The 23,068-nt window shown below is 36.3% G+C and overlaps 1 protein-coding gene across 18 annotated transcripts in view; it reads left to right on the top strand.

Moving 5' to 3' along the window:
• The window catches only part of KDM6A (lysine demethylase 6A), a 168,386-nt gene that overhangs the window by 93,192 nt on the left and 52,126 nt on the right, over positions 1–23,068 (top strand). For 8 of the 18 annotated variants that reach the window (XR_008236326.1, XR_008236328.1, XR_008236330.1 and 5 more), the window contains exons 6-11: positions 158–278; positions 10,996–11,050; positions 13,891–13,925; positions 15,971–16,036; positions 17,264–17,357; positions 22,229–22,355. Coding sequence is in view for 7 of the 18 variants with exons in the window: in XM_052794678.1 (XP_052650638.1) it covers positions 158–278; positions 10,996–11,050; positions 13,891–13,925; positions 15,971–16,036; positions 17,264–17,357; positions 22,229–22,355 (498 nt within the window). In the remaining 11 variants the exon portion in view is untranslated. Of the gene's footprint in view, positions 1–157; positions 279–7,537; positions 7,583–10,995; positions 11,051–13,890; positions 13,926–15,970; positions 16,037–17,263; positions 17,358–22,228; positions 22,356–23,068 lie in introns of those variants that run through there. The other 10 variants (XR_008236332.1, XR_008236327.1, XR_008236334.1 and 7 more) reach the window with 3 other exon arrangements.

A 23,068-nucleotide genomic window follows, 5' to 3' on the forward strand; every position in this document is an offset into this window, starting at 1 on the left:
TCAAAAGCCATGCACCAAAAACATTGCATGTAAACCACTATTTTGATATGTTTTTCTGTAACAGTGCTTTCTGATCAACTTTCTTCAGATAAATAATATTGATTATCAAGGAGTACTTCAGTAAAAAATAATTTTTAAATCTGTGTTTTTCTTTCAGGGCAATTAAAGCATTTCAGGAGGCGCTTTATGTTGATCCCAGCTTTTGTCGAGCCAAGGAAATTCATTTGCGACTTGGGCTTATGTTCAAAGTGAACACAGACTATGAGTCTAGTTTAAAGGTAGGTTTAAGTCCTTTCAAATTGAATTAATGTTTATTACAAGTTGTGTTGCATATTAAAACTGCTAGGAATGCATAAGCTTATAGCAGTTAAATACTACCTGCTTTAGAAATAGAAGTACTTCAGTATGAAGTATGTTAGTCTAAAGACAGAGTAAGGGTAGGATTTGGGGTGTGTTAGGTGCTAGACGTACTCAGAAAAGCCCAGCAAGATTATAGATGAGCACTGATACTCCAGAAGGTCAAAAATTTGGTGTAGGGCTCTTGTTAAAATAGTACATTTTTGGGGGGAAGCTGAGGAAAACAGGAAGTTGGAGGAAAAAGAAGAGAAGAATTAGCAGCTTGGATTTCTCAATGTTCTTCTCCCCCTGCCCCCAGCTGCACTATTGTAAACTGGAAGTTCTTAAAAATTATTAAAAATAGAAAGCCTTTATGCAAAATAATGTTCTCATATATTTTTAAAATATTGTTTCTGCTTTCATTCTTTTAATTCCTGGTTTGAGAGGTAGCTTCTAAGGCAACAGTTTCTGGCTAATCAGTTAAAAATGGTTTCTGTTAATACAGCACTTTGTTTCTTCTGTACTCCTTTAAATTTTATTACTGCTTGCATTCTTTTTTGGTCTCCCATTGTAGTCTGTCATTTTATCTCCCTTCATGCAACATGTTTCCCCATTTTTTTCCTTCTTCCATTTCCTACTCTCTCCCCATGTTCTTTCCTTCCTGACCTCGAAATTTAGCTATGTGTGTCTTGGAAAAAGGAAGTGTGCTTTAACAGTGTCATGTGCTGGGAAATACACCTGCAGGGCTGAGAATTTTGTAATTTGTAATTAAGTGTAATTTATAAACATATTTCTGCATATTAATCTCTCCTAAAACTACTGAAGACATTAAATGTTTTGTTTTCAAGAATCTTGTGCCTTCCTTTTCCTGGCAGATTGTTTTCCTGGAAGGTGTATTTGTGAGGCTATCAGAATCATGTTGTCTAAGATTTGAAAGAGTAGAGTGTTACTCTCAAGTTTTCCTTTCAGTATTTGTAATAACTCTCATCAGGCTTCCTTTTTTCATCCAGAGTCCAAGCTTTCACCTATAGAGACAGATGGAGTTGGAAATTGTGATTAGATAGGATGGTATTGCATAGGAGTAGGAAACATTCAGTGCAATGAATGGCAAAGAGAGCAAGGGGAGGTAGAGGAGACCACTCTGTTGGGAAATGGATTATGTGAGTTTGGGTGGTCCTATTTCTTTGGCACAGATTTAGTATCAGCTGCCATGATAGGGAATAAAACAAGTGCTGAAGAAGTACATTTTGGTTTTATTTTTAAAGACTAAATTTACAAGGAGGTAGTAAACTTGTAATCAAGTAGTGGAAGGAATTTCTGCATTTTAATTTTTAATAGAAGAAATTGATCAAGAAATAAACAACCTTTCCTGCTGTGCCATGAAATATGTAATTCTATCACTGAATCAAGTATTTAGATAGATATTATGAGAATTCAGTCTAAATAATTTACTGTGTTTGATCTTCAGAACTTTGCAAAATAAAAAGGTCACTTATCACAAGGATTTTGAGTATACCAAACTTTTAGTTTCCAATACACCAACTATGAATGGGAAAAACACCTAAGAAGTCTTTTAAAAACAGAAAGAAGTTAATCTTTTGTAATGCAAAATAATCATGATTCCATTGCTTTTATGTGCAATGTGATTAAGTCACTTAAGTAAACAAATGAGAGCAACAAAACCAGCTTACCCTGGAGCAGCATAAAGATCTTAAGAAGGATGATGAAATAAACATGGTGGGGGGGTGTGGGGTGTGCCTTAAGGATAGTTTCACATTGTCCTTAAATCAATATAACTGCAGGTTGTTGCTGAAAGGTTGTCTCATTTTCCACCTTGCAATCCTGATTGCATTGTTAAGCACCCCCTGCTGCATTGAATCAAGTGGGTTTTTTTCTCCATTTGCAGACTGAGGTGGATCAGAAGTCTGAACCAGCTCAACTTGAGATTGCCCAGTTGCTAGATCCAATGCAAGGTGGATGGCAGGAGTGCATGAATGGGAAGGAGTGGGTAGAGCTGTCTTATACTCTTCTGGTGCAAAACATAACACAAAACTACTCTGGAATTATCGACTGAAACGCCTAAGGCAGTGCTTCTGGTTTGCTTCCTTTGCTGTGGAGGTTGCAATCCTTAGCAGAGAGTAACAGTGAGGAGCAAGAAAGAAAAGACCCAGTGGGGCAATCTACTTGGTCTTGAACAGTTTCAGCTATTTTCAGTTCAGCTGTGGATTTAATGTAGAGTCCTGAGAGTGATCTACTTTGTTTGAGAACAAAATATTAGCTTATATCAGCTTATACATCAGAATATATCAATTGAGGAGTAGACCAAGTAGAACAAGCAGGGCAGTAGCTTCTTTAAAAGCATGATCCCTGAGTTGAGGTTTAAAAAAACCCCTTAAGTCAGAACTCTGTGAGTGACAAGAATATGAGAGGCAAGTCAGAAAATACTTCCTTAGTGAAGAGAACAAAATGAACTGCTGCTGCGGTGGTTACACACAAGCATAGGGAGAATAAAATGAAGAGAGGTGATGAAAGAGTGTGAAAGGATGTTTTTACAGAATGTCTGTCTTGTTCTCTGAGACTGAGTATTTCATCTCTTCACAAAAGAAAAATAAGTAACCCAAAGTAGTGAAAAGACACAGCTGTCTTCTTGTGCCATTTTTGGTTTTGCGGGCCTCTTTAAAAGGATCCAGGGTTTTGGAGGATGGTTATGGGGTTTAGGATCCAGCCTGCTAGTGACTGGCCTTGAGCACGGACCCTTTCCCCAGGGCTCTGTATAATGTAATTCATAGCACAGTTTGAGCTTCCTATTTGACACTGAGGTGGAAAGTGGAAACAACTTTTCATGCGGTATTCGCTTGTGACTGTTCTGGATTTCACAGATTGTACCAATGTTGCATTAATGTACTTTGAAATATCATAATGTTTTTGATGGTATTTAAACATTCATGTTAAGTCTGTAATTGCTAAGAATAAACCATTGCCAACAGATGAGTCATTGTCAGTAAGAATCTTCAGGCAAAGGAGGAAGATGGGAGTCTGAAGGTCATGTATTCCATGTTTTTCACAATTTTAGAGCATTAACATAAATCATCTATATTTTATGTAAGCAATTTAAGCACAAAATTAATTTTTACTATTTTAAGATGTTGATGATCAAGATAATTACTAGAGTGCTCTTTAACAAGCATAAAATCAACTCTCGGTGTTTTTTCAAAATCAATTACTGCTTTTGTGTGTTTTTAACATTGCTGCAGTTAAGACTTGCAAATTGCTAAAAGAATCCTTGACTGCTGTGTTATCCCATTGCCATAAACTCTGGCAAGAATACCAGTGCTGTTGAAAATTACTTGGCCTTCGGGCTTATATTAAGGGGAAAAAAAAAAAAAAAAGTGGCCTTTCTGGTTGGATAGAAAACAGTCCTTGTGTAACCTGACAGTTAGGTCAGTGTTACCTTCAGAGGTGATACATGACAGCTGAATTTGCCCCATTCATCAGAAAAGTACAATTAATTCCAAAATCAACTGGCAGTGACTTGGCGGGGAGGGGCAGAGATTTTATTATTGATTACTATAGCAGCAACATACTGTTAAGGTTTATTTAACAGTCCTAACCTTTTCACACTTTGTCTCCTGCGGCCCCCTTCCTATTTGCCATTTCCTACAAACGACTCTAGGAGTACTGTGTTCGATGGTGTTAGCTGTGGTTGCACGGTGATAGCCTGAAAGGAGGATAAAACAAGATCTCTAGGAATATAATATATTTTTTTACTGGTTTGGTAACTGTGGTTGGAAAAAATGTTCAAGCTTCTGAGTGTGTGCCACGTTATTTCTGGCACGTCACTTGATATCCTAGTCATTCTCCTATTTATTGAATATATTTTTTTCAATTTTAGCCTCCTTTTTCATACATGTATGTAATCATCCTGTCTTGTGCATGTGTCTCAGTTCTTAAGTACTTTTGAATCTTAACCAATTTCTAGCAAATACGTCAGAATGAAAGGCATTTCAAAGAGAAGTTCCTAGAACATTCCTGCATGACATGTTGCGCCAGAGCCATTTGAGCTCTGCAAGCTGAGGACCGGGTGATCTGGTTGGCTTGATCTGCAATAGAGGCACCAAATGACTGGTCATGGGTCTGGTCTCCTGGGACGTGAAAAATTCCTATGAAGGGAACTATCCCATCCACACCGGAGTTGCTGTGCATCGGGCAGCCCCAGTGCCTGTTGTCCAGCTGGAAGCTGAAAGCAGAGCTAGGTGGAACAAGAAGGGGGAGCTGGGTGTGTTGTGTGGGACCATTGATATGCATAAAAGAGAAGCTGAGGGAAAAAAAGAAAAATTACAGCTTTGGTATTACTTAGTGTAATACTTGGGTTACGTTGGAAATGGCAGCTATGGGAAACTAGTCTTCCATCTGGTGCTCATTCTGCTTGGCGGCATTGAAGTATCGTAGTGTGCTTTTGATGGGGAGTTAGAGCTACCATCCTGAAAGCCCTTTGAATGTAAAATTCAGTTCACTTTCATTGTTTGCTGTCAGACTACGTAAGGGGAAAAAAGAAATCTTAGTTCTTCATGTTTATTAGAAAAATAACACTGAGGGAACAGTGGGTGGGTAGGAGATTTTCTGTGGGTTTGGTTTTGTGAGGGGGTGTTTTGTTTGCTTTTGTTCGGTGTTTTTTTTTGGTGGTGGATTGTTTTTGTTTTGTTTTTTTTTTGTAATGGGTGGTCAGTAGGGACTCTGGACATGAGCAGGTTGTTTTATGGCATATCAAGCTGTGTTGTGCTTTGGGAATTTTGTTTGGTTTTTAAGTACTGCAGTTGCATCCTGTGCCCAGCAACAAAACCCTTAGAAGAATGAGAACTAAATTTCTCATGTTTTCAATTATCTGCCTTTTAGTAGAAATACTGATTTTGCCTTTCACTTTTAGAAATTTTTCCTCCTTATTTATACACAAAACAGCTATCCTAGTAGTTTGCTTCAGGCCTATGCTTTGATCTTGACCGTAAATCATCAATTTAAATATAATTTTAATTTTTTAATTATTTTTCTAAAGATTCTCATTTGTTGGTAATGTTAAGATATACTGCTTATATTAGGAATAGAAAAAGGCTGCGAAAGAATTAGAATTTATTGGGAAAATATGCATGAATTACATGAATATGCATGAAATATTAAAAAAATCAAATACTGATATATAGATGAACAGCTCGAAGTACTTACTTATAGTCAAGACACTTTTCCATCACTTATTCAAATAATTCTCCTGTCTTCATATATTATCTTTATGAAAGATATTTTTAGCTACTGCAGCTATTGTATGCCAACATGTAGCTGTTATAGACATATTGTTCATTTTTTATGTTCTTTTTCTCAGTAATAAATAAAAATTTATTTACGAAAGTGAAAATTTGTGTTTTCAAGCCTTCAAGTGCTGTTTCACAACCTAGTTATCTTTCGTATATGTGCTTAGATTAGTAATTTTTAAGCTTAAACATGTTAAATTGAAACCTTACATATCTATTCTTAATTATTAAAGAAAAACTAACTAGTCAAAATACATACAGTTATGAGAAGTTTTAATTTTTTATGTCTGTAATTCCACCAAAAACTAATCAGCGACATTTTCAGTTAAAAATCAAAACAAAGGGCTTTAGCTGTTGCAAAGTGGATATCCAAGATGTCAAGCACTTCACCTTTTAAAAAGCATTTTGTGGAAAGCAAGATGAAATGAGTCAAAAGATTATTTTAATGAAAATGTAAGTGGTTAGAAAACAGCCATTTGGGAATGAAATTGCTCTCTTTGTAGTTTGCATATGCATATGATGGAGAGACATATACACGAAGTAAAAACATGGAAGTTTTTTAATGCAGCATGGCACTGTAATCAAACTGCAAGAGAGTTATTAGTGCAACCAGTTTTGGCAGTGGATCGCGATGCCACAATGTCTGGCCTACAGAGTGTTTTCTTTTGTTCTTTCTTACTTAGTTTTGCTTGGGTTTTTGATTCATTTTGGAGTATTCCTATAAAAGAAAACTGTAGGTGTATTTTAGAAATGTCATGATTACAAAGAGGACTAAATGCTAAATTTGAATTAACATGCTGTGTGGCATCTTCTGTCACTTTTGGGAGGGGGAGAGGGGGCAGAACAAACTCCGAGAAGAGACATAGTTGACTCAGAAGTTGAACATTCAAGCTAGCGAGTGTTGGTGCTGGTACGTTTACTTCATTTGCGGACCTTCTCCTCGCGAGAAGTACCTTGGTCCAGGTTTATTAGCTATAACTGAAAGGTTGGCATTCGGGGCACGCGGTAATAGCTAGCTATGCGTACTGGCTAGGTAGCCACAGGCACCCAGCACGGAGGATGCTGTGCTTTCGGTGCGGCCTGGGTGGCTGTGTGGGCTGGAGGCAGAGTGCTGCAGGTCCTGAAACAACCCCAGCCCGCGGTGGTTCAGCTCCGGGGGGGGGGGGGGGTGCTGGTGCTGCTGCTGCTGCTGCAGCAGCAGGGGCAAGCTTCCAGTCATCCCGTTTCCCTGGGGCATTTGGTTGCTGCTGGCAGTCCTTCAGGCTGTTAACACGGGAATAGCGAAATTCTGATGTTGCACAAATAACGATAAAACACGCAGGCGACGCGAGTGTTGAGATAGCTTTGTGAAAATCACTGTGGTGCACTACGTAAGATGTTGGTCAGTAAATTCGAATGCAACCTTCTTTTGGCTAGTGAAAATACAGCTTTTCTGATCTCTGTCTGAAAAGAGTTTTTCACTTGCAGCTAGTCAAAACAAGAGATCCTTCTGAACGCACTGCCGTTACTCAGTTTCTGTGTATACGTGACCTTTGTTTCTGCTGTCCTCAAGCAGCTTTCTCCTGCCCTTGTCCATGTAGCAGTTTTCCTCAGCCTTGAGGGGTTTTTTGAACGGTGGACAAAAGTAAGAGTGTCGATGCTACGCAAACCTTCATCTTACAAGAGGAATTTGTTGTGAATTGAGAAGGCGCCGGAGAGCGGAGCAATGAGCTGAGGTAGCAGCACATGTCGCACGTCCTCTCCTGACCCTCTCCCCTGGCCCCAAACACGCCTGGCAAATGGAGGCTTGGCGCTCTGCCACGGCTGATTACGCAAGGCTTTCCGTGCCCTACTTCTCTGAACAAAGGCTGCTCTGAGGAACGTAGGCATCGCACCTAGGTCACATAGGCAGAAAAAGCCATCTCCTGACAGAATTTTACTGAGTCATGATGGAGCTTTCCTTCATGGTAAGTCTGTGAGATTGTCAGGTTTCAAAGGATGGCTTGCCTTGCTTGCTAAATAAATGCAGAACCAAGAGCTATTAAACTTGCTAATGTCATCCTCGAGAGGAGGAGGGAGTAGAATCACTATTTTGAGGTCTCAGGCTTGGATGTAAACAGAGACAGTACTGAAAATCTTGCACTAAGAAGAAAACAGTTCTTTTCATGTTGGTCATTTATTGATTAAAGAAACAACAATCGCTTAAGTTGTAAATGACTAATTTGTTAGGAGAATTGGTCTTAATTCTAGTAGTGAAAACATATCAAGTTACCTAAATCGGTGTCAGATTACTGTTATTTTACTACCAGACCTAATGCTTTCATCAGTTCTGTTTATATGCAATCCACTGTACTTCTGATCCGTGGAAAGGTTACCTTTGAAATTGTTTCCACAATCGGAGGCACGTCAAGGACTCCAGAGGAGACAAAACAGGCTGTTGATAATTGTGCAATTACAGATGGCTACAAATCAAGGTATATTATGACTTGGGCTGCAGCTCTTGAAGAGAGCCTGTTACTTTTTAACATTCAGAACACTGCCTTCTAGGTAAATCCTCTTACTCGGAATTTGAATTTCTATAGACTGCTGTCTGCCTTGAGGTATTGTATGTCGTCTCTGAACTGCAGCGGCCTCTCCTGCATAATAACTATTTCACACAGCAGTAGCCAGCTTCAGTACTGCAATACTTGAGAGAGGTGCAGATGTTTGCTAGCCGCTTCTGTTTGTTGCAGAAATGGAAGTTGGAAATGATTACTATTTTTTTTTTTCTCATTTTTTGGTGCTGGTAATTGTGATTAGTGGATCTGCTTTTTGCTGATGAGGTTTACGTGTTAGAATGCATGCTTTTTTTTTTTTTTTCTGATTTTGAATACTTAACGGGGAGCTATATATTATTTATCTGGCAAGAGGTGTAGGTTTGCTCGTGTATATGCTTTTCAAAGGTTCTTGGTTTGAAAGGTTCTGGGTTTTCTGTGTATTGCTTTGCGATAATTGTTTAGTGCAAATGGTTTATTTTGCTGTAGTTACGGGCTTCGGTTTATCAATTTCTTTACTGTTTGTGGCTTAGTGAACAGTGCAAGCAGAAATTTACTACACTTAGAAAATTTTCATAATGTGGATTTTGAAATTTAGAAGTCAGGTAATGTAGCAGTAAGAATTTAAATTTTTAGAAGGCATTGCTGAGACTATTCCTGCTTTTTTTTACTGTACAGCACTGATACTACTGGCATATTTAAATATTAAAATGGTTAGATTTTCTTATATGGTTGCCTGCTTTCTCTCAGTGAATCTCACTGCAATAACCCTTCTGAAAAGCTACTACCGAACAGTTGTCAATCGTTTCTCTTTAGATCTGCTTATTTTTTATAATAGCATTCCTAGGTGAGAGCAAAGCTGTTCCTTTCTCCTTTATTTTTTCATATTAATTGTTAGTGACAGTGCAAGATGACACATCTGTGCAAAAAGGATTTTGTACCATTTAGATCGGTATGCTCAATGTACAAGCCGAAGTATATAGGTCTGTTCGTTTTTTTCTTTTGTCAGGCAGAATACAATATAAAGTAGAGCATTTTATTTTTATTTAGTCTTTTTTTTTTTTTTAAGTTGCCTGCTTAGTAGAATCACTATGGTAACCGACTAAAGGATGTCTCTGAGGCACACAACCTGCATTGCAATGTAAGTGAGGGGAGATTTTAAGTTGTCTGACTGCTGAACAGTAGAAAAAGGAACAGGCAAGGCAGAGAAATAAGCTAATACTTAATATTTATAAGCTATTATTTAATGCTTGCTCTAAGGTTAAAAAGTTATTTTACAAGTAATGTATATGTGAGTTCGTTGTTTTCTGTTCTCTCTTCTGGGAATGATATTGCTAAAATGTTCATTAAAAATCATAAATTTGAGTTATCATTCAACTTGAGTTTGTTTCGTTTTTTAAAAGCTGTTGTATATTACAAATGATGTTGATAAAAGCCAGTGAGGAGGTAAGCTGCATCACTGTGTGCCTCAGAGCTCATGTGAGCGTCAGCATTCTTTTTTTATGCTTTGCTATGGATAATACATTAATTTTTGAATAATTTTTCTGCTAAAAATCTTTATTTAGAAATTTGGTGGTCTGTTAAACTCTTGTTATAAATCTTTGAGATGTGTGTTATATAGACATGCTATAGACAAGGCATTGTGAGGACAATGAGGAAAGTTACATAGTATCTAGTAGCTCTTGAGTATGACAATACTGAAAGCGAGTTGCATATACATCCGTTAGTAAGGGTGGGGTTTGTTGTTTTTTTTTCTTCCCAGCTACACTAGTAAGCTCTTGATGCCACCTAGTTTGGCATTCTGAACAGCCAGAGATAAATTCTCATTTTTGTGCTAATAAAATAAAATATACTAAAGCATCAGTAATGTTTCATACATTAGAAGCTACCTGAAACTGTATTTTGTAGATAACTGTATTTCTTAACAGTAGTATTTTAAATGCTATCACTTAAGTTCCTATATTCCTAGGCCTTATTCTCTGTTGAATTAACATGTTAATCCAAATTCTACACTGTGCAGGAAGTTTCTATGAAGTTCATGGAAGAGTTCAGAGGCACTTGAGTTTGTATGCCTGTTCCGTTCATTTTAACACACTTGGTTGTGTTTCAAACTGTAAATAGTGATCACTAAATTAGCATGACACTTGTGAAATGATTGCTCACGTTCTGGACTTTCTGGCAGACAGACTTCATTGCTCTGCTTGTGTGACCCTCTTCCTAGAAGAGTGAAATACTTGGCTCAGAACTTCAGAATGCAAAGATGTTTTAAAAGATATTTTTTGTCTTTCTTGAGGAAAACTGTTTACAAGTAAACAAGCTTTAAAGTTTAACTGAAGTTAGCTTAATACCTGTAGGAGAGGATGTAAGAACTTATGAACTCCTTATGAACTCGTGTTTTAATGTAAAGATACTCATTTTAAGTGCTTTATGACAAGAGATCGATTTTTTAATAAGACTTCAAATCACTCAATTTGAGAGAAGAGTATTCTGTTTTTCTAGATAGACAAATTGAGAGCTTCAATGTTTATCTCCATGAGGATTCTAGGAAAACTTGATCTTCCAGTTTTGACGATTCATTTGATGCAATCATTCTTCCAGATGCTATCCCAATTGTTTTGTGAAGATGTCTGTTGCCATCTTACATTACTAGAAGCCTTGCTGTGTCTACAATAAAGAAATTTACTTTCCTCTAGTAAACAGTTGAACAGAAATTGAGAATTGTTTTCTTTAAGACACATGGTAAAATGCAGTATTGATTTTCAAGCACAAAATTGATTTATTCTTAGTAATTTGCCAAAGCGCTAGTATTACTTTGTTTGAAAAACAAATCATTCTTCTTTTTTCAGCATTTTCAGTTAGCTTTGATTGACTGCAATCCCTGCACTTTGTCTAACGCTGAAAGTAAGTAACCTATAAGTATTTCTATTTATTTTGTTGTAGATTTTTTTTAAAGTCTTATGCTCACAACTGTATCAATTTTTAATGAACCAATCCTTCAAAATCAAAAGAATCAGTACTGAGAGAGGGAGACTACAAAACCTGTGTCCATCCGTCAATGGAGACAGATATTCCAGCGGAATTGTGGATTGTTTTAGTAAATGGAATAAGTAAAAATTTATATTTAGCTTATTAATTGCTCTGAAGACTTGAGTTCTGGAGGAAACATACTATTTGACTGTTTATTTATAACGTGGTGCTTGTGCCATGGCACACATTTAATAGTAATTATTTAAAACTTTGTGGCATCTTGATAATCTGTCATTTTTCAGTGATCATTTTAATGCCATTTGAATTTATAGATCTAAAATTCAGCATCAGTCTTACACTGTTGAAGTAAGAAAAAGTACAAAATGTAATTTGATTGTTTTATTAGGTGACAACTACATATTAGTCTGTACTTGAACACATTAATCTTTTAGTGTGGTATGATCTATCATATGCAGTATATACTGTAGGCTGTTACAGAGCATCCTCCAGGTATTTATCCATAGTTAGTGGAATTGTATGCAAGAATAAGCGTATGTTCCTGCATGTTTTGGAGTCTGTAAGAATTAAGAGGCAGACAGTTGTGAAGGAAATTACTCCCTCAGTTTTTAAGGTACCTTCATTCTGCTCTTCATGTTGAGCTTAAGTTACCTTCCAAGTCTAACTTCAGAAGCATTGGATAAAGTGTTTAAAAGCATTTCTTTATTTCTTTAATTCAGAGTTGGATGGAATTGTGAATATTCTGCCAGCAAGGGTAATGAAATGGGGTTTCTTTACATGGGTGAAACTGCTGGCTGTATCAGTACCAAGGAGCCAGCTGTGCTACACGGTCTTCTCCAAAGCTTTGTCACTTATCAGGAGCAGGAACAGATAATTTTTTAAAATTATTTGCAGCATTCATCCTAAGTCAATGGGCTTTTATTGGATATGTGATTCTTTATTATATTTCATGTGAGTTCATATTATTTCTCACTAAATTTATCGGTTTTCACTGTATCTCTGAATTCTTGTAAGGTTTTCCTAACCCTTCCCCCACAGTCCCTGCTGCCCCCAGATTTATGTAGAGGTATGGCCCCATGTAAAGGCTTCATTGCCCCGTGGCCTTGGGCATGGTGTCTGACAAACCCAAAGGAAGGGAGTGGAGAGGGATGAGGGATACTTTGTCAGGTTCCCCTGTACTACTTAGCAGAAGGAGAACTGTGCATGCTGACCCAGGGTGTCAGGTACCGTCACATAAATGCTTGAGATTGTCTTAATTCTACCCCTTGCATTTCTAAAGGCTGGGTGAGTAACAGCATTACAGTGAGTGTGTTCCTAGCAGAAATGTTTGAGTACTAAGCATGTCTTCTTTCTGTTTAGGCAGTCTCTAATGTGACACCTTTAATTTCTTTCCCCTGCACGGCATGGCTTCCTTTTTTAGCTTCACAGTGAAGGGGTTTTGCTATGAGGGGAAAAAAATGAGAGAGATTTTTTTAGATAATGAACTCCCAAAACAAAAGCAGAGGTTTTTCTTTCATCAGTACAGAGTGAAGTTTGATGATGTGGTGAACATAATGGTTGTGTTATGTGCCCTTTAGCAAGGAACACAGAAAGTTTATTAAAATTTTAGATGATGCGTTTCATTATGACCTGGTTTCTGAAGTGCACTAGGCTACCTTCTTTATAGTAAAGGACAAAGCAGTGCACAAAAGAAGCTCTTCCCCTCCCTTATGACCCAGAGAGAAACCCTGGAACTCCAAATTACCTGTATAAACCTCTGTGTCACACTGTTCTGTAGCTTCAAGAGAAAGAAATCTATGTAACTGAAATAAATTGAGCTTGGCTCTAACACAGGTATTTTCTTACTTGTAGTCCTCAAGAACATCAGGCAAAAGTCTGTCTCAAAGCAATTTTTCTTTCCTTGTCAAATCGGAATAGGGATTACATTCATTTCAACTAGCTTTAGCTATCTACCAGTTGATGGCTAATCTAGGTTAGCAGTTCTCAAGCCTTATAGAGATGAGGCACTCCACCTTTTCTTTAATGATTTGAGCAGCATGAGGATAATTTTCCCTCTGCTTTTACTCTTGAACAACTTTCATTTTCTTTCTCCAGCCAGCAATTTTCTTGCCTCCCAAGAGCTGCTAGTAGTATTATGCCATTCTGTGCAATTCATATGAGGAAGTTAAGATTGCTTTACAGTAATCATCAGAATACCATCTGTAATTAACACTTTTAGTTCAGTTTAACAGGGGAAAGACAATTCCTAAACAGGAAAAAAACCCACCTAAATTTAAGATCCTGTATAAAGCTGGTAGCGTATAATGTAGTTTTCTGTTCTGTAACCCAGCTAGTCTGTCCCTTGGCAGTTGAATGAAAATAGAAAATAAGTCTTTATTTCTAACTCAGTTATGTACAGAAAATATTACCTGCGTTCTCTTGTTGTGCATCTCTGAGATTTTATTGCTAAGTTTACTGAAAGGTTAATGGACTCTGCGTTTCAGAATACAAATAAAATCCATGGACTGCCTTTCTGCAATATCTGTTTGCAGTCTTAATGCTTTGTTAGGATACATATTCATTCTCCATCAGTTCTGCTATATTAAGCGTAAAATACCAATGTAAACAAATACTTTTTTTGTATCTTCAAAATGTAATTTGTCTTGGTTTTGCATTGATAAATTTGAAAACTTGTTTATCCCTCACTTCAAAAAACATATTGTAATTGTTGTTGTCATTGATTAAAACTAACAATTTTGATTTTCCCACTCTTACAGTTCAGTTTCACATTGCCCACTTATATGAAATCCAGGTAAGCTTTAAGGTCCTTTTGATAAAGTGTGGTTGAGTTTCTAACTACATGATGTAATCAATCTGTGGAATTCAGATTATAGATGCTTTTGTAAAGTTAGGCTTAAGGCTTGAATCACTAAAGAAACTTTATTTGCTTTGGCTAAATAAAAATATTTTGTATTTGGATTGTCATGCTGTAAAATGGAGTAGCTATGTTAATAAACTTACATATTTACTAGTCTCCCAAGTTGAGTGCAAAAAAAGCCCCTGAACATAACTTTCAGTAAAATTCTTTTATGATTTATATATATTTAAAAAGTTATATATAGATATTAAAAATATGTAGTTTCTCAATTCGTGTATATTCATACTGTTTCTCGTACATACACACAGAGTCGAGTCTAGCCAGTTGCCCAGGTGCCTTTTAAGTATATTAGACATGAAATTTTCAAATTTAACAGAACATATGTGACAGAAACATTTGAGATCTGAGGTCAACAGCACCTAAAGCTGTGTTATTAATTCTGTATCAAATCCTACTACAGAGTTTTTTAGGTGAATCTTTTAGGAAATTACAGAACACTTACTGAGCTTCCAGAATATAAGCAAATTAAAACCAAGTAGCTACTGAAATAGCTATTATATATTTGTAATTTGACTGACTCATCATATAATGTATGTTGTATGCCCTTTTGATGGTTCAGCGAGAAATGACTTTAGGTATTCATACTTAAATAAAAGATACAAATTTCATAAACAAGATACTTTTCTTTTGAATACATCTGGTGCAAAGCTATATGACAAGACAGAAATCCCCCATCCCAAAACACCGTTAAGAAACTTCAGGGACTGTTACGGTTCTTACCTGGCCACTGTCCAGATTTCATTCTGAGCACTGGAGCACATCTGACACGTTTATATGACAAAACATCCTCAGCACGTTAGTTCTTTTGATCTGCTAGAGTAAAACAGAAAGTTGAACACCTCAGGTCACTATGCCAGGTGCCTTATATAATTGTGTGACCAATGTTACAAGTGCTTAAGCTGTGTTTTCTGACTGACAATTACAGGCAGAGGGAACTTTATTTTAACACAAGTCATAGCAAAAAAGTTTCAGTGCATTCTGCTATTAGACTTGTTTTGTCTCACAGTTCTGGTTGGGAAGGGTGTCGTCTTTTATGGAATTTGAGAAACCTAGAACCACAAAGGGTCTTAACTTCATTCTGGATATTCCCTCTGACACAATGAGGAGATGTTTTTGGAGGCAGGCTGGTTGCTTGGTTTCCTTTAAAGGACACAGTGCTACAGATTGCTGAACCCCTCCATATATTTGAAAATTATCTACTCTCCAATATTTAATGGAAAAGTTAATTCATTCCTTAATTATGTACCTTCACAGTACTGGAGTTTAAATGATGGGTTGCCAGCCTCTGAACAAGAGAATAGCCCAGTGCTGATAGAGTTAGCAGTGGTTTTTCATGGCGTTTAATGCTAGTTTCTATTATTTCATCTGTGGCAGTGTGAGTCCCTCTAGCTATTTAGGGTAGTAGCTTATATGATGCCTAAAGAAAGATGCTGGGTTGGGTTCCCCTTCCCTTTTCTAAGAACATTTATGATGCAGCCAAACGTCAAGGACTTCGGATCTTTGGAATTAACATATCTAAATAAAACAAAATGTAAACATTATGACAGTTTTCTGTAATATTTTAAGGTATATATGTAGACAGATTTCTAAAGGGTAAATAATACAACAAATAACAAAAGTGAAAAATATTCTAGATCTGGAAAACATGCCCTATTTTAATAGGTCTTTCTGAATCCTCCCAAGCATGTAAACATCTTTTTCAAAGTGTGAATATTAGGCACTAATATTTACCTGTTTAACATCTGGATTGCTGCCTCTGCTGTCATGCTATACAGTGAACTTCTGTTCATTTGCTTATCCTTCATAGTCATAAACTACAAGTTTTGTTCCCAATGCTAAATTTAAAATTTTTTCCTGATTGTTTTTATTTTGCTGGACATGGATATTTTATTTATTTATATTATTTGTTTTCTTACCAGTTGTCTGCATTTCATGAACACCAATTAAAAATCTTTTCTACCAACTTCCCCTTGTTCCATTTGAAAGTATGTAATTGCTGCTTTAATTTTTCTTCCTGACTAGAATAAGGTTTTAAAATCAACAGAGTTGTCTTTTGTGATTGTGAGATCTCAAGAACCTAATAACATTTTTAACTTCTAATAGGTATTTATACTGTTTAGAGTCTTCTTCCCAGTTGTCCCTTTTAAAACATCAGTAGTCAGTACTGTGTACTCTTTGCATAAAACAAATGTAACTAAGTCATGATCATTTGCATTTAGGTAGTCCCATTTATTTTAGTATGCTCTTCATCTGTTTGCCAGAGTGAAGTCTAATGTTGAATTATCTGAAAGCACATTTTTCTTAAACAATTGTATAGAATTTTTAGAAAGTTAAAAAAAATACTCTTACTAACAGACCTCAGCATTTATGTCTTCTAGACTTTTGTGGGAGAGGAGAACAGAAGAATTAAGCATTTAAAATCCATTCGCTGTTAAACAATTATTGTTAGGGTAACGCGAAGATAAATGCTGACATTATCACAAAAAAGTTCATCTACAGAGAAGTCTTAAACTTTAATACACACTAAACAGCTCATACTGTTCCAGAAGTCAGTAAAGACCATAATCCTAACCTGGAAATGTGTTTTCTATATCAAGCCCTGTTCATATAGGGAGTTAAGAATTGAATGTTTCCATGCTTTAAGCACAGTTAAACTATATAACAAATAACAAGATGGCATACCTTCTTTCTCTAAGCATAATCAATGGATATGTTTTAATTCTACATATGGTGGTACTCTTTACCAGGACAACAAATATGTTGAAAAGGCAGTTCAAATATACCGGAGGAAGGAGAGAGGCAAAATTATACCAGCCACCAATTACCAATGATCTTCATTTCTGTTATGAATTTCCTGGGACGAATTTGTGTAGACTCACATTGAAGCATTCCCCTTGAAAGCAGTATATTCATTTTAGTGGAAGAAGTATAATGCATGTATGAGGAGTTGACCAAATTTAATAATTTGCAAATTTCCCTCAATTATTTTAAGTAGTCAATTTATATTAAATACTATATTTATGAAAGTTACTCTTTTACCATATATATACGTCACTCATTAAAGTTTTCATATGCACTGTATGCAAAAAAACCCCCAAAACTCTAGAACTTTTTGTCAATGTGTTTGTGTGCTGTCAGTGCTGTGAAATCGTTGCTATTGGTGATCTGTTGTAAGCTTTATGATTAATCCATTTACTTTTTTCCTTTTGCAGAGAAAGTATCACTCTGCAAAGGAAGCTTATGAACAGCTTTTGCAGATCGAAAACCTTCCTGCACAAGTAAAAGCAACTGTCTTACAGCAGTTAGGTATGTAAAATTAACTTTCATTTTCCTGTGTGTTTCTTTTTTCCATCTTTGCCTTCCACAGTGGTTTTTAAGGCTCCATTTCCAAAGTGAGTCTTAAACACTGAGTATGATACGTAAGATTTTCACCCAAAATAGAATGCACAATAGTAGATAATTAAGAAAATAAGAGAGGAGGAAAATATTTTAATTAAACTTACAAAATTAAAAAGCTCTTAGGCTTGCTGCAGTATGTGCATTACAGGTTTTGGGCAATGAGGGGGTGGTCTTCCAGAGAAGGAGGGCAGCAGTTAGAATTCCGTATTCTCTGTTCTGCCTCTGAGAACATCTCTTGAATAGCCAGGCTAAATGCAGTAAACCAAAATACCCTTCTCTGATGCAGGATAGAAGAACATGGCAAATGAAAAATTAACCTTTTCTTTCTCTTTAATTATAGTACCTAATGAAAACCTAGTGCTGTAACTAAAAAGTTTATCATCAGATTCCATAAAAGAAACCACATAAAAAGAGAAAAAGTATTATTTTTTAGAAATTGTCATCTTCCATATTTATAGAAAGCTGATAAATCATTTTTAGACCAAAATTCCTAATGGGTGGGTAGAATAATTACTTTTGTCCTACATGCCTTATAAAAGTATTTCCAGAATATTTTGTTAAAATTGTTCAACCCAACTTCTTCATTCACTTCCTCCATGTTCTTCATCTAATTTATTATTCTAAATATTAATTTAGCCTGCTTATGCCCATTTTTTTTTTTTTCCCCTTTCACATAGTGGTCATTTAATTCAAATTTGTAACTGGCACTAAGTTACGGCCACAATGCTTTATTTTTTTTGTAATGCAGGTTGTGTATGGATTTGGAATGGGCTAATTTGTTTAACTTTTGAGTCTTTTGTGTGAAATCACAAATGAAACTGCTGGAGGAGTTCACTGCAGGCCTCTAGGTGCTGATTTCTCTGCTGTCACGTGACAGTGTTGCTTATATTTCAGTATCCTCTCTGAATTTTTTTTAACTTGGTATTATCCCACCTAGTATACATTGTCAGCAATTTCATCCAGAAAGGCTGTACGTATAATCCATGGAAGACGGGCTTCCCAAAATAGCTGACCAACGCTTTTTCAACTCCGTTTGATGTATGTTGCCACAATAGAAGCAAAGGCGCATGTTTGTATTCATAAATTCCTACCACAGGTCTCTATGCTAGCAATAAGAGCAATGACTTTGAGAATTGTCTGCTGTGTAAAAACTGGATTAACTCCCTTTATTCAATGAGCATAGGTCACCTAGTTTTGTAGTGTGCGTAGCTTCTATGGGGAGAAAGGGATAGAGTGGTATAGACTGGTCTTAATCAGAACAAGGAATAATACCATTTCTTTTGCTCTTCGCTGTTAATAGTGGTATTTATCAGAGTATAGTGTTTATCGCAGATTTAGTCTCTAGCAGCTGGTAATAAAAACACTTCCTCAGGAAGCATAGTCCAGGTGGTACACTGCTGCTTAGAAAAAATAATAGAAAATACCTGCTATCTGCCAGAATGCTACTGGCAAAACCCAATCAAAATATATTTGTATTTCTATGTTGAACTCTATTTCTTTTTTTTTTTTTTTTTTTTTTTTACTCCAACAGAAAAATTGTTTTGGCATGAAAATACCCTTTGTTTATTTTCCTTAGCTAGTTAATGTTTATTGAGCCAGAGTTGAAATTTAGGCAAGTTCAGATGTCTTGTGAGAGAATTATTAATTTCTTTGCACTTGTTGCTGGTTTCCCAAGCAGATCACTGTGGAGGAGAACTCTGTGATTCTCAGATAAATACATATCCATTTGAACTGACTAGTTCAGGTAGACATAACAGTAAGATCTGTACAGTTGGATAAGATCAGTTTGTTTCTTCTTTTGTGCCATTTCATTTGCTGTCCAGACAACAATTCTTTGCCTAAAATTACATTAAATTAATGAGACTGAAGATCAAATCTGTCCCAGTATTCTTTCTCCAATTGTATTCAGCAGTTACATAAGGAAGAGTGTAAGAATAACGTAAGCTTAGAGGTTCCCAAAGCACTCTCTCAATGGTTTTTGTCTAGGGGCATTCCTAGCTAGTGTCCACATAATTGGATGAGACATCATGAGATGCTAAAATAGGGAAGAGGCTCATCTCTTCAGAGACTGAGATGATGATGTTTATCAGGGGAAAAGCAATTGCCACAAGTTCAGCATGAGAGTGATTGATAAGCATGATTGCAGCATGAGCTAGGCTATCACATCCTCTTGCTGAGGCAACACAGGGATTTGTTAGAAATTGGATTGTAAAGACCTGGAAATGCACGTGGAACATTTGTGAAGTATGGACAAAATCTGCATTTTTGTTTATTATGTTAAAAATGTCCCAAGAGTGGAAGAGTAGTCAATATGGTAGTTGAGAATTTGAGTTAGGTCTTACAAATGGGAGACTGCACAGCTTACCAGTGTTTTTCCATCACCACTTTTCTGTATGTTCTTCATTTTATGTATGAGGAGAAGAGAGATCCAGTTTCCTTTGCCTGTGCTATTCTAGTAGAAAACTTCTGTTTGTTCTCCCTCACCCTCTCTTGCTTTCTGCCTTTTTCACCTCCCGGTGCAGGAAGATGAAATCGGGAAGCAACCCTTGTTTCAGCAGTGATACTAGATAGGGTTTGCTATTTCTCATTTCTGTCTCCTAGAAATAGATTCTTTCTTTTTATCAGTGAACCTCAGTAAAGATCTCCTGAAGATACGACGTGTTATCTTTCAGTCTGGCAAGGTTCTGATGAAATGGAAAAATAGACATCACCACACAACATTTCCAAAGATGCAGGAAATTGTTTAATGTATTTTTTTTACCCTTGTTTATAATCCCTGAACTGTTACCTTTATCTCGGGCTTTGCCTGCCACCTGATACATTTATCCTCAATGTACAGTTGGGCAAGTGCATTCTGATAACCACCTACACATAAGCCTTTTTTTCTTAAAGCATGAATATTTTCTGTGTGCTTAAGAACTTCCGTGACTTGGGATTTGAATCAAAATCATAGCTTGTTTATGAAGTCCATGAGAGAAAATTGTGTATATGTCTCTGCAAAAATTACTGGGATTTTTTTTCCTGTTTTTTTTTTTTTTCCTGATGGATAAGGTTTTGACTTGATCCTTCTTCAGACAAGATAAATTACTCTTTCTTCAGCACTGTAACCACTTGGCTTCTAACCTGATGTTTCTTGCAGTCCATGAAATATTCAAACTTCTGCCTCTGACCACAGTTTCCAAATGATACTACTTAAAACACTTCAGGCAAATGTTGTTCAATAGATAAGATTTTCTTTTAGATTGCCTTTTTTAAAGCTTGGAAGTTTGCCTTCCATTTGTGAAAGTGTTGCTCTGACTGTTAACAAACAATATGCCCATGGAATAACAAATAAGCTGTATAGAACAGGTAGAATAAAATATTTAAGGTATAGTCTAATTACAGAGAGGGAAGTAAGGCTGCAAATCTCATCAGTTCAGTTCTCAGCCTTGCCTACTTTGTCTAGCATTTTAGATGAGATCTGAATCCGATCTGGATCTTTTGCGTGGTATTACTTGTTCATGTAGTTAGACTGTAGCAAAAAGGATAAGCTTAGGGTGCTGAAGTTTAGCTGACAGAGGTTTTAAATAGACATATAGTGCAGCTTTGTGTACAACTCTGTAGGTAACTAAAACTGTATACAAACCTGGGGTATTTTATGAAGTTGGTATCATAGTGTTCCACAAGGGACTGTTTGTGGGTGGGACGCTATAAAAACATAGGGACAATCTGTTGTCACACCTTACGTTTCATAAATGTTGGCTGAAAAGCAATGGATTGTTAAGACAAATACATGGAGATAAAGCAAACAGCAAGGCATTGCTGACCAGTGTGGTATGTAGTGATTTCAGCAAGTCAGCTGCCTGCTACAAAGGATTTCCTTGTACTCATGATATGAGTGGCAGAGAGATGATTTTGTGGCCGCTTAAAGGAATTCCATCTAAGCGTAAAGGCAGATGAGGAGCAGCTTGAGAAGATGATGAAGGTGCTTGCTTTGAAATGGTAACCAAGCCTTGCATCAGTGTTAGAGCAGAGATGTGTTTTAGTAGCATGTAAAAGATTATATGGGAGCATGAATTGTGGGAGGCCTTTAAAGTGCGGATGAATAATTTGTCTAATGAAAGAAAAAAAGCTATTTGAAAGAACATGATGTGTGGTTAGATGAGGAAATAAAATTATCTTTTCAGCAGAATTTGTTATGTAGATGAGAGGTGATTGCATTTGTCAAGGTGAATGGAAAGGATGTTGTAGCAATGAAGATGAAATGACAATGTAAGAAAGATTTAAGTGGAGATACAAAAATTCTTACGAATGTTCTGTTGGGGAATTGTCCAAATATACATACAGGATAAATACGATCATTTAGAAGAAAGGGAGTAAACTGAACATAATATACAGATAGTTGATACGTGTGACAGGGAGAATGGTGGCGTTTTTCACAATGACAGGGAAGGTGTCTGTGTTCAGAGGAGGAAAGAGTTAACGTTTTCAGATTAACTTTTTGTAGTAGAAGATTGAGCAGTTCATAATTGTTCTACTAACCTCGCAGAAAATTACTTAAACCAAAAAAATGCTTTAAAAGTACCTGAAAATAATTTTGACTTAGGGTTCTTCTGTACTGTAATTTTAGTATAGAACTTTAAAAGTTTTTAAAGTTTCATTCATAATATTGTAAGTGATATGATTGTTTGATACTCCTAGTTTTAAAGAGGAACTAATGCTATGAATATCCTGCTGTGCCAAAGTGTTAAATGGTCTTAGGGAATTTCACTTCTGCCATTTATGGATTCTTTTTGTAGGCTGGATGCATCACACCGTGGATCAGCTTGGAGACAAGGCAACCAAGGAAAGCTATGCTATACAGTATCTCCAGAAATCTCTAGAAGCAGATCCAAATTCTGGTCAATCCTGGTATTTCCTTGGAAGGTAAGAAATTACTTTATAGACACTGTAACTGTATTTGTACATTTTTTGAGGGTACTCATTATTGTGAGTATCTTACTTTGTTTTTCTTCTTAATACTTTCAGAGGAGAAATGAAGGGAAAGGATATATGTATCTGCTGAAGTCTAGTTTTCTGGAAAGTGTATGAAAAGACAAGGTGCTAACATATTTGGGATGAATATAGATTAGAAGTTGAAATGAATTATGTTACCCAAATGGTCTGCTTTTTTTTGTAGTTATTATTCTACACTTGCAGTAATCTGAGTCTGCCCTGCCTGGTTTTATCTGTTCCTCCTACCACATCTTCTATTCTCTCTCTCTTTTTTGGTAAATGCTCTGTAAATGTTGTTACTTTTCTTCATACCTTTTCACAATTCTTTATGTCTTTATTTTCTCAGAATCTCCTGTCTAATCTCAAATCAATTTTTGCACTAGAATACAAATATTTTCCCAGGTACACATCCATTTATAAACAGTATAAATTGCAACTAAATATTAGGCCAAGATAGCTCAGATTGATCCATTCTAATATCTATTTAAGTGTGGTATTAATTCTGTACTATCAGACAGTATTTTTTTACTTAAAAATTAACTTGTTCCAAGATGTAAATCATACAAATTTGATGACTTTTCTTGGTCTCCTTTTTAAGAAAATTGAGTACTTTACACAAATCAGCAGTAACTCTTGAAATAATC

Source organism: Harpia harpyja, chromosome 8, assembly GCF_026419915.1.
Source record: "Harpia harpyja isolate bHarHar1 chromosome 8, bHarHar1 primary haplotype, whole genome shotgun sequence".
Classification (NCBI taxonomy): Eukaryota; Metazoa; Chordata; class Aves; order Accipitriformes; family Accipitridae; genus Harpia; species Harpia harpyja.